This window comes from Malaclemys terrapin, chromosome 2, assembly GCF_027887155.1.
Source record: "Malaclemys terrapin pileata isolate rMalTer1 chromosome 2, rMalTer1.hap1, whole genome shotgun sequence".
NCBI lineage: Eukaryota > Metazoa > Chordata > Testudines > Emydidae > Malaclemys > Malaclemys terrapin.
This window is the reverse complement of record NC_071506.1, coordinates 44,480,982-44,494,608: the sequence shown is the minus strand read 5'-3', so window position 1 is coordinate 44,494,608 and position 13,627 is coordinate 44,480,982. Positions and strand designations below refer to the sequence as shown.

General features: G+C 39.0%; 1 protein-coding gene across 3 annotated transcripts in view; it reads right to left on the bottom strand.

Annotated features, from left to right (window-relative positions):
• RUNX1T1 (RUNX1 partner transcriptional co-repressor 1) overlaps positions 1 to 10,525 on the bottom strand; it is a 147,149-nt gene extending 136,624 nt beyond the window's left edge. Inside the window, exon 1 of one of the 3 annotated variants that reach the window (XM_054019291.1) lies at positions 9,895 to 10,525. Coding sequence is in view for 1 of the 3 variants with exons in the window: in XM_054019293.1 (XP_053875268.1) it covers positions 9,895 to 9,922 (28 nt within the window). In the remaining 2 variants the exon portion in view is untranslated. Of the gene's footprint in view, positions 1 to 2,005; positions 2,322 to 9,894 lie in introns of those variants that run through there. The other 2 variants (XM_054019293.1, XM_054019292.1) reach the window with 2 other exon arrangements.
• Positions 10,526 to 13,627: the final 3,102 nt, after the last annotated feature.

Genomic DNA, 13,627 nt, shown 5'->3' with positions numbered 1-13,627 from the left:
CCTTACCATCTTTAAGGGCATCTGCAGGCCACTCAATGGCAACAATTGTTGTGTTGATGGCACACTCAGAATACATTTTATATTTTCATTAATTTTATCTTTTAAAATGAGTTAAATCACTAATGGCTCTTTCATATTAGCTCTCTGTTGGCTTTAAATTAATTTCTGTCTCAATGTCTCCCTGACACTGATGGATTTAATTCTTCAGGCAAATTTGGCAGAATATCTAAAAGATTTTGAAACAATAAGGAATAGCATATATTTTGTGGTCATGAGGTCATTACAAATGCTTAGCTAACTCTATATACATGTACGGATGTATGCATACATATAAATATGCACATACAATATTATTTATAATGGGTGAAAAAGAAGAAATATTTAATACCATAATATTCTTTCTGTATATAACCCCCTCTGCTTTACCCTAAGGCAACAATGGGCGCGGGGAGACAAACTGAACTCATTTTAAAGTTGTCTTTTGTTTTTTTACACAATCTACATATCAGGTGTAGGTCTGGCAGGTGCTTTGGAGCTACCAAGGCTGTGGTGAACAGATGTCATCATAGATGAATATGGTAAATTACCCAATCAGCCATTCAGTTCAAATATACTTGTGTGCTTGATGCAAAAGTTTGAAATATCTGGACTTGTATATAAAATATGAAACAAAGTATGTTGTTATCCTTTCTGCTTCTGATCTGGTAAACTCTGAAGTGCAGCAGCAGGTAGCAAGGGCCTTCTTCCCTTCTGCATAATTCTTAGTGTAATTAAAGATCCTTCTTAAACCTGCTATGTGTCAGTTTTTTAACTGATAGAGCCCTAACCCTTCTGAAGTACTCTGCTACCATCCATTACCATTCTGCTTCAGTGATAAGGCAACCTGACGGCAGAGATGACATACAGTAATATATGTGCCACTCTAGCCAGTTGGTTTGTGAATTTCAGTGTTTCATCATGCTCACTGAGGCAATCGCAAACCTGAAATGTCAATACGTTCAGTCAATGGAAGTAAAATAATGGGACTCTATTGTCTTACCCTATCGATCTGCTGCTGTCAACAAGGATACATGCTCCCCTGGCTTTAAACAAATTTTAATTAGGCTTTTAGTTACTGGATCATATCTATCTATCTATGCAAACATTTCACAAAGTGATGCAGCAACAGAAAGATTTTAAACTTTTATATACATTTTCAATTACCAATTGTTGATTTTTGTTTCAAAAATAACTCCTTCTAAGGAGATTTTAAAAAGACCACACACAGAGAGAGAGAGAGAGAGAGATAGTTTGCATTCATGCCTACATCAGGTAATTTTAAACTGATGGAGAATTCTCTTAAGTAAACCAAAACTATCAAACTTCTAAATATATGAAATTTCTCTAAAAGGAATGGCATTCATCTTTAGCACGCTCCAAGTTGAGACGTCTCCAATAAAACAATTTGGAGGGTTGAAAAAAATATTACAAAATTAGTGTTTCCTATTAAAAATGCGGATGGTAACAATTATCTATCCCTCTTCCTCCCAAGAAAGCCACACTTGGAGTACAAACAAAAATCTCAGATGTCTGATTTAGCACACACACACCCCCTTGGGATATTATTTGTTGTTTTGGTGGAGTGGACCACCCCACCCCCACCAAAAAAAAAAAAATCAGTGTGCACTTACAGAAACTTCTGCTTTCCTTTCCAGCATACCAAGGGCGTGAGGGGGGTGAGTAAGTGGGAGATAAAAACACTGCAGCAGTCCCTCAAAATCAATCAAAAGCCTCAGCAGCTCTCTCCCTAAAGAGAGCCTATTTTCTACCCATTCTCACCTAATAAAATAGCTAATCAAGTCGTTATGCTGCTTATTTGCCGCCCCCATCTAATGGTTTTAAAGTCTAGGCGAGACATCGTCTATTGTTCACCCGCAGCCCCCTCTCCCTCGGTGCCTCGCGCTTCCCGAAGCCCGGCAGCCGGGGCCAAAGGAAACCCACGGAGAGATCAGGGGGCTCGTCTCACCTTCGCGAGTCCGGGCTGAACAGCGGCGGTGCTGGGCGAGAGCGCCCGGGCCAGGACTGCCGCCTCCTAACCCCGCACAACAAAAGGCAGATCCCTTCCCTCGCCGGGCTAATCTCGCCGGGTAAATTCTCCGCCAGCTACGAGGAGAAGATAAGAGGTTACATCTTCACTTCGCCGGCTCCTATCGACTTCGGCATCGTTAGAGAGATGGGGGGGGGAGCCCCCCCGTCTCCTCCCCCCAGCGCCGGAGATTACCTTCTGGCGGGGGAGGGCACCGGCCAGGGCTTTGTATCCATTAAACACACATCGCCGCTTATCGGAGGTAAAGGGCTTGTCAGGAGGGCACTATTGTGTGTGAGTGTGTGTGTGCGAGCGAGAGCCAGGCAGCGTGCGGCCGGGTGATTACGGTATCAGCGCGGCCCAGCTGGAGGGGGCGACACCCACAGGGAGCTGCTCCTCCTGGGGGGCCCCACGCCCCGCACAGGAGACGACCGGCCCCCCCGCATCAGAGTGGCAGCTGCCTGGGCCACAGGCCTCCTGGTTGGCAAAGCAAGAGCCATCATCTGAAGGCCCAGCCCAGGCCCCCTCCCTGACTGGCTGGAGAGAGGTCAGACCTCACTTTTTTCTTTTGGGTGGGGGTAGATTTCTCTAGAGCCCCCCCCCGTCCCCCCAGTTTCATTCACTCTCATTTGGAGAGGGAAGGCAGGTGGCCCTGGGATAAGGGGCTCCCTCATTTTGAATGCTCCGGCAGGTTTCAAAGTCTCTCCCTCTGTCTGTCAGCCCAGCAGGAGGATCTCCTGCCTCGGCTGCTGAAACCCTCCTCATTCAAACTGCCCCAGCCTGAGGCAGCCCAGAACCTGCCCAGCAGACCAAAGTGCCTTCCCTACTCCGATCTATATAGATCTCACTCATCTAACTAATCCAAAGTGGGAGCTCTCCACCAAAGAAAGCACCTTCCCCTGTGATTTCTGTGAGTTCATTTGTAACTGCTGGAAGTTCTTTCTCTCTGGTCCTACCATGCAAGTAGGAGAAAAGCTAAGGTACCAGTGTGGCCCTTGAATGCTTTTATTTATTTGTTTTTTGGTTCCCAGTTTGTTGGGGGAGTATCTGACAAACTGTTCACCCTGCTCAGTGCAGGGAGTGCCCACCCCAGACATAGCAGGTAGGCACTGTTATGTGGCTACAGCTCAGCACAGGAAAATGGTGAACTAGACCACGGATTGGTCTAGTTCCAAACAGATTGGTTTCTTTAAAGATATATATCCACGGTTCATTTTATTTTTTAAAAAGCTGATTGGATGAATCCAAAAGGCTATGTGGTTAGGTATTGGAAGGGAAGGCTGTAGGAGCCACAAATGGAAGGGGCCAACAGAATCAGTGTACCAAGAGCAGGTTGTTAGGCTAATCTTTTCACTGAAATCTAAAAGTAAAACAGTTCTTTCTCTGGTAACAATTTATTTTTAAGGAAGTTTTGCTTCTCTTGAATGTCTGTGGAGCAGCAAAGTGAAGGCTGAGATTAGGACAATGGCAGCACACACAGTGGAGAGAGGCACGCATTGTTTAGTGATGCACCCCTTCCAAAATAACCAGGCCAAAATAGCAGAGTTTTTCCACAAGAAAAGAAAAAGGGGATTTGATGCGTAATACAAAGTGAAAGCAGACCATAGATGGGGTGGGGGAAAGGACCTGTGTGTGTGAAAATTGTGTAATTGCAATGAATGTCAGATAAAAAGGGGTCTGTCACAAATCCTCCACTAATCCAATAATGTGAAAACCTCTTGGTATCACTGAGACATGGCACAAGGTAAAAAATTTTTATTCTTCATAAACCGCTGCAACTATATAGTTAGTCTTAGAAAGACAGTGATTGGCAAATTTTCCTAATACAAAGAGCATTTGACTTTTAACAAGATAATCTGTGGATTTTACGTATCTAATTTAACACCTGATTCTTTAGACAGTTTGCTTTCTACTCTCAAAAAGAACCACCTTTCCCCACCTTCTATAGATGTCAGTTATGTGTTAGAAGTAATCAAACAAGTCATATTAAAAGAAAAGTTAGTCAATACAATTTGAAGTATGGCTTTTTTGCAGTTAATGATGTACTCTGTGCAATTTTAGTGGAAGTTAATTTAATTAACTCAATATGCAAGGTATCACTGCACCCTCTGCCCACAGATGTTCTCTCAAAATATTATCTAAAAACAGGAGATGCTCTATTTATTAGAAATTTTAGGGTTTTTTTCCCTGCAATATTATACCATTAAGATCTGTCAAACCCTTATTTTCCAGAGTTACTATATATGCCTCAGATATACACTGACATTTTTGGCAAAGAGTTTTACTATAAGAGATGCACAGTTCTCTAGTGATCAAAATCCAGGATCCTTTCTAAAGCAAATAATTTGCTGGGAAAACACTCTCAGTTAAAAATTAAAGCAGTATATGGGAATATGATCAGAGTACAAATGTATAACAAAAGCAGTGTTCCATAATCACAGCTGTCTCAAAGTCCAAGCTGGAGCTAAAAATCTTAATTTCAACTGACTGTTTCTTAATAATGGGTTACCTTCTCACAAAGCATAAAGTCCATCTGCCCCTGGCAGATAAGTTTTGAAGCATTAAAATAGATAAAAATCTAACATTTTCTTTTTTGCATTGAATATGTGAATTCTAGCATGCTATAATGTGAGAATTCCAACATATGACCATTATGGCATAATATCTCATTGCTCAGCTTGTCATTACTTCACTTGTAATTCTTATGTTAATTATGTTCATAATTACTATAAACAGATGTGGTAGAAATTCATGTGACCTTTTACTGCAGAATGCATTTCTCACTCCTTTCACTTTATTTTAGCACATATATGAAACCAAATGAAAGAAAAAGCAATTTTGACATACTATGTATGTACCTATTTAAAATTAAACATAATTTTTTCTCATATTCTTCAGTCAGGACCTTCTCTATGCCAATACATTGAAATGAGAATTAAATGTAAAGTCTGTCCTGATATATATACTTAAACCCTGTGATTAAAATGAATATTTTTACTAAATTGAGCTAAACCCGTAACTGAAGCCTAGAATATAAATGGAGTGTTGCATCTTTATTCAGCACCTTTGTTAATGCAGCAGTATTCTGCTTCCCAACTACAAGTACATGACAGACATACAGCAATTTATTTTACTCACAACCCAACCATCATCCTCTGTACATAAACCACATTTACAATAAAATCACTATGGATTTCATTAGCAGAAAGCCTACTCAAATTTCATTTCTTTGCCCCTAATCTATAATTAGTGTGGACAGACAGGTGCAAACCCTTCTCTTATACAGATGGCTACTGGAAATGGTGCAAAGTAGCTCCTTCTGTTTAAACAACACACAGATAACCTGCTCTGCTCTTATCACTTACAATTACCTCCATTATACTGAACTAATGTTTACTTTAATAACATGTCCACTGTTCTCTAAACACTATTTGGAAACTTTTATATCAATGGCAGAAAAAAATGAAGATGTAAGTCAATGTCTTTCAGATTAAAAGTAATCATTTTGTTTTGAAATTAAGTTCCTCTTTTTAAGGATAACTCTTACTTAATTTTTCATTTGATTTTACACCTGCTGGTCATTGTTTAACATGCAAAATCATGAGAGCTTTTTTTCTGAGAGCTTTATGCTTCCATATATTAAGCCAGTATTAGGTAAACAAGAGCAGAATAGCTATAGTTTTAAAACATGTCTTTAAACTGTAACGTTTAGTGTAAATAGTGCAAGCAGGATTATGTTAAAATTTAGTTTTGAAACTTGTATATTGTTGGTTGAACATTTAATCTCCCTAAACCTTTCATTTTATCAGATTTGTGAATATGAAAGGAGATTAAGAAACTTCAAAGGCTGTTCTTTTAAAAATTAGTTTACACTTTTTAATACTGATACTATTTTCAGTGCTAGTGCTTGTTTAAACTCTTACAAATATCTTTAGCTAGTTACTAATTAAAGGCTATGTGAAACATACAGGACATTGTTAACTACATGTCTACAAGTTTTTGAATGAGCTAGATTTTAAAGGAATTCCCTCTACATGCCTTTAACCAAACCATGAGAATAATCTTTACACAACAGCAAGTACGTGTTATTTCAGTTGATAAATTGTATGCAAAGATCAAGAAGCCTTAAGTTCCTACAAAACAAAGAAAAAGCTTTTTAAAAAAAAATAATTTTGTGACCCCCCCCCCCAAAACAACCTACCAATATACTTTTTAATTAGCTAAAGATTTAACAGTAATTAACTGTAGCAAGTGGATTTGCAAGATGAAAATAACAATTGTAACTGCCTTCCCCCTCATCCCCACTGCAAATACTGCAGATGCCTATTTTTCCAAAGTGCCTGGCTATGAGGAGCTGTGCAGTCTGCATAGAACCTCAGTGAAGCAGGCTTTGCATTCAATGCCTGTCAGATGAAGTTCAGTTCAGAGAAGTGAGAAACAGGATTTGACAGGGAAGAATGTGTGGAACTGACTAGCCATTGACTGACCAGCACTCCAGGTGGAGCTTTTCCCCCCTCCCTCCCATAAACAATACTTTTAGCATCAAACTCCATGTACACACAGGCATACACAGAGCTAAGTATACACAGATGAGACATAGTGTGATGACTTTGGCAAAAATTTGAGTCAACATTAAAGTGGTCAAAAATGGCAGAAGGCAATGTTTTACTTTAAAAAGATTTTGGAAAGTATTTAAAAGCTTGAAGCCTTTGAAGAAAAACAACTTGTGCAGCAGTTGCCAGCAAACAGTGACCTAACACTGCTGTCTGCATTCCATTACAAACAAAATGTTTTTTGTCTGTTAGACCATTCTAATAGTTTAGAAACAAAGTAGTGTTAGGTATTATTGAAAGCATTAAAGCTGAGCTCCATAAGGAGCACTGCTGTTTTAAATACTCCTTGTCTGATTTCAGCTTGCCAGATATTGACAATTTTTTTTTACTTGTCCATTGTATAATTGAACTTTATATTGTGGTGAGGAAAAAAGTCTGATGCATGAACCAGAGTAACAATGATTACATTACAGGCTCAAACCTGATAAGCTGATCAGAAAAGTTCTCAATAATCAAATAAGATAGCTTCCTAATTAAAAGGCTTAATAGTGAGACTGCAAGATAGCTACATTATTTATATGACCTATTATACAATAGGCTGTTTATACTGTAAGGCATTTTCAGATAATTTTTCTTTGTATTTTTTTAAGTGGGAACCCCAGAAATACTTGGTGCTAAAAACAGAACATATAAACAAGGCAGCTGAACTTTAATAGTCACTCAAGCACAAGGAAATTCCCCAATCATATTGGATTTCCTAAGGAAATCAGCCCGGAACAAACTGAATGAGTTTTCAGACTTCCACTGAAAAGGTCAAGCATCAGCTTTAACAACCATTAGAAACCAGTTTCACTATTACTCTGTTATCCAGATTCACTAGAACTGTTAATGCTAAGCCAGATCAGAAGATCGGGATAATAGAATTAAAAGCTACAAAAGTGTACAAATGTCTCTCATCTAGGTTAGGATAAACCTCTTGCCTCAAACTGTTTTTATTAATAATAACAAAACCGCTTATTTAAACTTTACACTGCATTCTGTCAGGATGTGGAACTGGAGGAGAAGGGGATACATCCTGCATACAGAAGTATTCAGAAAATGACATTCACCTCTAACATACTTTTTTAGAAATACAATAATAATGTTTCTAGCTAGATATCAAAAGAAAAGATTTTTTTAAATTCCTTCAAAATTTGTGCAGGTGTTAAAATAAGTTTTAAAATAGTCAAAACAGATTAAAGTTAGTCCAAAAATGGGGAAAAAAATATATCCTGCTTTGGTCAGCAACTCAGACCACCATCAGTGGATAAATCAATTTGCAGCTGCTGTGGACAGCCATTTAAGTCTGGGGCCTGAACAGATTAATTAGGGGAAGTGATGTTAAAAGTTAAAGGGGTCAGAGTTACATTAAGTACATGAATTTTTCCTGGAGCAAACCCCTTGTACTACATTCCAGAATACATCCTCTTGGTTAGTGAAGGGTATGCCTGTAACCTAATATTTGGCAAGGCAATTTCATTTTAAATATTTTTGCAGAAAATACAGTCTTTTCAGGTAGATTACTTTTAGGGAGTATATATCTAGCTTCATGCAAACATTGTAGATCATGCCAAACTAGTAGTGATTTTTTGCATCACGTATCTTTACTCTTAAAATATTAATAGGAGATTTAGTAATATTCAGAGGTATACCACTGTGTATTATGTACACATATTATTAAATATTTGCCATAACTTTAAAGTCCGTATACTACCAGAACAAATACAGTGTTTTCAATTTTGTCCTATTTTACAATAGGAAACTTGACTAGTTTTTTATGGAAAATCTGTTATGTACTATTTTACCAGAATCCCACATTTGAATGACTTATGTACACAATCTGCATCTTTAGCTCTACATGAGAAGGATGAGCTGGCTAGAATAATAGGTCTTTTCCATATCTATATTTTATGATTCTATACAATTCAAAGACAGCAGATGAAAATGGACAGTCTCTGGGATTTTAACATACCCTTCATCTGCCAAGAAGATGGTATGATGCTGATCCTTGACAGGGTTGCTAAACGCTAGTAATAACCCTTCATGTTCTTAATATGATTCTAAAGCATTGAATGTTGATACTCCTTCGCCATTTAATCTGGGGATGTTCACCAATGCTGTAAATCGATTCATCCAGCGATAACGACTGGGACTCCGGACTAAAAATAGCTAGAGAGAAACTTTTTGGTGGGGGCGTATGAGGATGTTTTAATCTAACTTTACCTTCTCCCGCCCCTTGTTTAAACTTCTGACTAAGTTTAGAAGATAACATTCTGCCTCTTTTTTGATGGAAAACATTTCAGTATGTATCACTGTATTCCCCTTTGTTTCTTTATAAAATTCGGAATGACAGGAAGGTACAGTTTGTATGCATACATTTATCTGTCAATTACCATATAATAATAGAGTCGCCTTATCGGGGATGCCACAGTTAAGGTTGCAAGGCCCTTTCCAGACTAAACCATGTATTGGTCCCCTTAAAACTTTGTCGCTAGTGACGGGACTCGAACGCACCAAAAATCAAAGGCTCATCTAACAAATTCGCTTCTGGGTTCTGCATTCTTTGATCTCCCTTCTCGAAAGCTAAGTAATGAATTACTGGAATCAAACTTTTTTGAATCAGATTCGAGATTATCAGCGTAAAACTGTGTTGCAACTTTAGAAATGCAACATATAATACTGCCGCATCGTTTTAGGAAGCGGATAGATTTTCAAGCTTGCCAAGCAGTTTAATACGATGTGCGCTCCTGAAATATTTCTTGCAAAACAGCCAGTAGTGATGTTGCCAACACTACATAATCCGACTATTGTAACAGAGGGTTGGGGGGGTGGAGAAATTACCCGAAATATTTCAGGCATTCCAGATCACACTGGCCAGCGCTGTGATCTTGCAAGAAAAAAAGCTGATTCTAAAACGAGACAGACAATATGGTACGGAAGATGACAATGAAACTTGCTTGAAATGCTAATTTCCCTGCAAGAGTGGGTGTTTTTTCCCCTGCACTCTGAAGAGTTATTAGTACAGAATTGTGCGCGGGGCTGTTGGTTTGTATATGCATGCAATTCTAACCCTGCAGCATCGCCCCGAGTGGGTTAGTTACAGCCGAGAGCCCCTTAGTTAGACCGATCCTAAAACCAGCCCTACAAGGAAGAGAAAAAGAACGGGGAGCACGACTCCCTACCCCCATCCCCCCAGCGATCCGGGCCCGGGGCTGCACGCCCCTTCTCGGTACTTACACTGAAAAGGACCGGAGAGTCCCACCATTCGCCACAGGCTGTGAGCTGAAAATAAAAGTTCCCGTCCTCCTTGGGGGAGAGCCGCCAGCCCAGGCTGCTGGAGGGCAGAGGGAGTGGGAGAGGGGAATGCAGTGCAATGCAGCTTCCCTTCCAGTCCAGCTGATCCACGTCCACAAAAAGTCAAAACGAGCCGAAAAGGAACTCCAGCCGCTTGTCAAAGGGGGAGCAGTGCGAGAGAGACGACTGGGTCCAGGGGAAAGGAGCAAGAACCACAAATAAAACAAAGTAGATAATTAATGCCCAGGTCCCTTTCTGTTGCTGCTGCAGACAAATGTGATCTGGAGTATAGGGAATTGCTACTGTCAGTGGTGGTGTCTCTGTCTGTCTCTCTCTAAGACGGCGATGCATAGATTTGCAGGACTGCCTTGTGTCTGCCTTGGAAGAGAAGCTCCATGCAATGTCTGTGCAGATCCGCCCGCAGAAAGACTCCGCTGTGTCTGTGTCTCTCCCTCTGCTACCAGCCACCTCTAAAGTCAAACAGCATACTGCAAGCAGCCGGCCTGGCTCAGCTACCCAGGTGCAGGGGGGGAGGGCTTAAAGCAGTGGGAGGTGATAGAGGTAGGAGACATCTGTGTCGTGAGGAGGTTAGTGAGGGTCAAGTATATGTTAACAATAGGCGAGCACAGTCCCTCTTGGGCAGTCTGCCTACTCTTTCTTTCTTTCTCTCTCTTTTACTGGGTGGACATGTAACTTGCTCCCTAATGATGCCTTCCCAAGGCTGCCTGCTTTAAGAGTCCAGACTGCCCTGCAGTAACCCAAGACAAACACTTTCCCTAGCCATCTGGAGAGCTCCTGGCTTCTCTGCCTGTATCTCATCACTGTCTGAAGAGACAGCACTGCTAGAAATCAAGCCACTCTCAGATCTACTCTCTAATCCCCTTCTGTTAGCTGATTTTCAGTCAGACTATTTGCTTTCGCATTAGTTAATAGCCTTAGAGAAAACAATTATCATTCTCTTTTTCCCTTTGTTTCTCACTCCAGAAAGAGTACAGTATTGACGAAGGCCTCTTTCTCTTTTTAAGAAATATATGGTCTTTCATGTCTTGCAAAACCCATGTGCAACTTCACACAGGGAATTCTAGATTCTTCCAAGAGTAAAAAACATAATCATAACCAACTCAGCAGTGAAAATGAATTACAATATTCTACAATTAAGGAATACTAGAATATTAACAAAACATGAAGGTCAAATGTTGGATAAACATTTAAAAGAGCATGTATGAATTTGATGATGAATAAAATACTCAGCTTTTAATTTGCTGGGAAACAGTATTACAGTATGACTCAGACTACAAAATACTCTTATTTTTATATCAATTGGACACTATTTGATGTACAGTGTTATTCCTACTGCATCTACACCTGTGGCCTGAATCAATACAAAGAAGACATGTCTGTGAAGCACACATCTTCTCAAGTGAAAAAATTCATGCAATTACTAGATAGGCTGAGACTGTTTTGCAATGTGTTTAAATTAGAATTGTTGTGACTATTTGGAAGTTTTATTTAACATCCTCCAAATGTCTAATGTTAAGTAAATGTGTTATAACACCTGACAGAACACCTTGCCAATATGCAATATTTATTCCCATGTGCAGGAACTATGGCCCTTACACACATGCAAACACTTACACACATGCTTAACTTTAAGCACATAAGTAGACCCACTGAAGTCAATTGAACTATTCACATGCTTAAAATTAAGCATGTGCATATCTCCAGGATTGAAGACTATGATTATTATTAGTTTGCTTCTGTGATTAGCTTTTAACATTCCATAGGTTTATAAAATATGTTTATAGTCTGGAGAAATCTACCCTCTCCACTGATATAAAGAGGCCATGGCACTTTAATGGGCAGGTTGGTATTTGCTAATATGGGTTCAAATTCTACCTTGCTTTATACCCTGTTGTAGTCAGTTATTCATGGAGCATAAATCAGGATAGATCTTTCTCATTGTGATTTCAATTTACAAAAAAACTGAATTGTAAAAATCTAGCACTGTTTTCTAAGTTAAAATGATCATTTATTACAAACATCCCTTTCAAGTCAAAGATATTTGTAGACTTTTTCAGCAATAGTCTTTACATTTTAAATGCAATCTAAAAGTAGAAAAATGTTACACAGTATTTATTGTAACATTATCTGGTGAAAACAATACGTTTTGGACATCTGTGATTTCCAGGCATTAGTTAAGCTTCACAATGCTTGTGATGTAGGTAAATACTTTCATCCCCATTTTGCATATGTGTGAACCGAGATGCAGATTAAGCAACTTGCCAAAGGTCACAGAGCAAGTCTGTGGCAGAGTTAAGAACTGAACCCTGACTCCCAGTTCATAACTTTAAAAAGTCACATCACTCCCTCCCTGTCAAATTTCATGCACATTCACTCTAAAAGATCAAAGTATTTAAAACTTTCAGCCACTTCCATATTAGAGGAAGGAGAAAGCAGAGGCCTGAGATTTATGATCTCCTCCTATCTCTACCAGCGACACAGTTAGCAATCTTGGTGCAAGTGACTTAACATTTCCAGACCTTGTGTTCCCATTTGTAAACAGAGGAGAATATTTACAGTTACCACCATTTAAAAAGTCAACACTAACCATTATTGAATATTAGAGAGACAAGGCAATGAGGTAATATCTTTTATTGGACCAACTTCTGTTGGTGAAAGAGACAAGCTTTTGAGTTTATACAGACCCGAAGAAGACGAGCTCTGTGTAAGCTCAAAAGCTTGTCTTTCACCAACAGCAGTTGGTCCAATAAAAGATATTACCTCACCCACCTTGACTGACACGGCTACAACAACACAGCAAACAAGTTATTGCATAGTATTTCTCAGTACTTAGGGGAAAAGCCTGCTCACATAACCAGCGTATCAGAAATGGTAACTTCTTAACAGTGACCGCTATGCTTTCCTCAGAGTTGTGTTGAGAGTTAATCAATGTGCTTCTCAGATAAGAGTCTGCAAGTGTAAAGTATTATTATAATACTACAAAGCTAATGAGTGAAGTATGGTCTCTTTCCTACTATTATTGTCAAAACTTTCTCTTTTTACATACACTGCAGAAAGAAAGTGCATGTTGTGATACTGGAAGGATAAACATTTTATTTGAAAATTACTTAAGATTTCAAAAATATTGGATCTTTTTTCATAGTAAGCCCCGACACTGCAAACACTTAAGCGGGTGAATAACTTTACACACAGGAGATTTTTGCTACATGTTATGGTGATAATGGCATGATTCATCTATGTGTATTACCATGTGATATTACATGAGAGAAAGGTAGATAAAAGTATAGCTGCACATGGAAATCAAACTGTGAAATGCCTCACTAGGCCTTAGGAGTATGACCAATTTTTGGCCATACATAAAATGATCATATGCTTACAGCTGAAATATGGTGTACTTTTTTTTAAAGAAAGTGTAGTTATCTTGCATGCAGTCTACAGCAGCAGCACTGAAATGCTCAGTATCAATGATATGTCAATACACATTTCACATGTCTATGCAGCTATCTATTGCTATCTAAAAAATATATACAGATATTTTCCTTCTCACAATTGTCACCTCCCTCCAAATCTATTTAATAGGATAGTAAACAGAAGTTAACTAACAAGTATTTAACAATTCTTTTTGCCAAATACAGTTAATTTAAAAACCAAAATG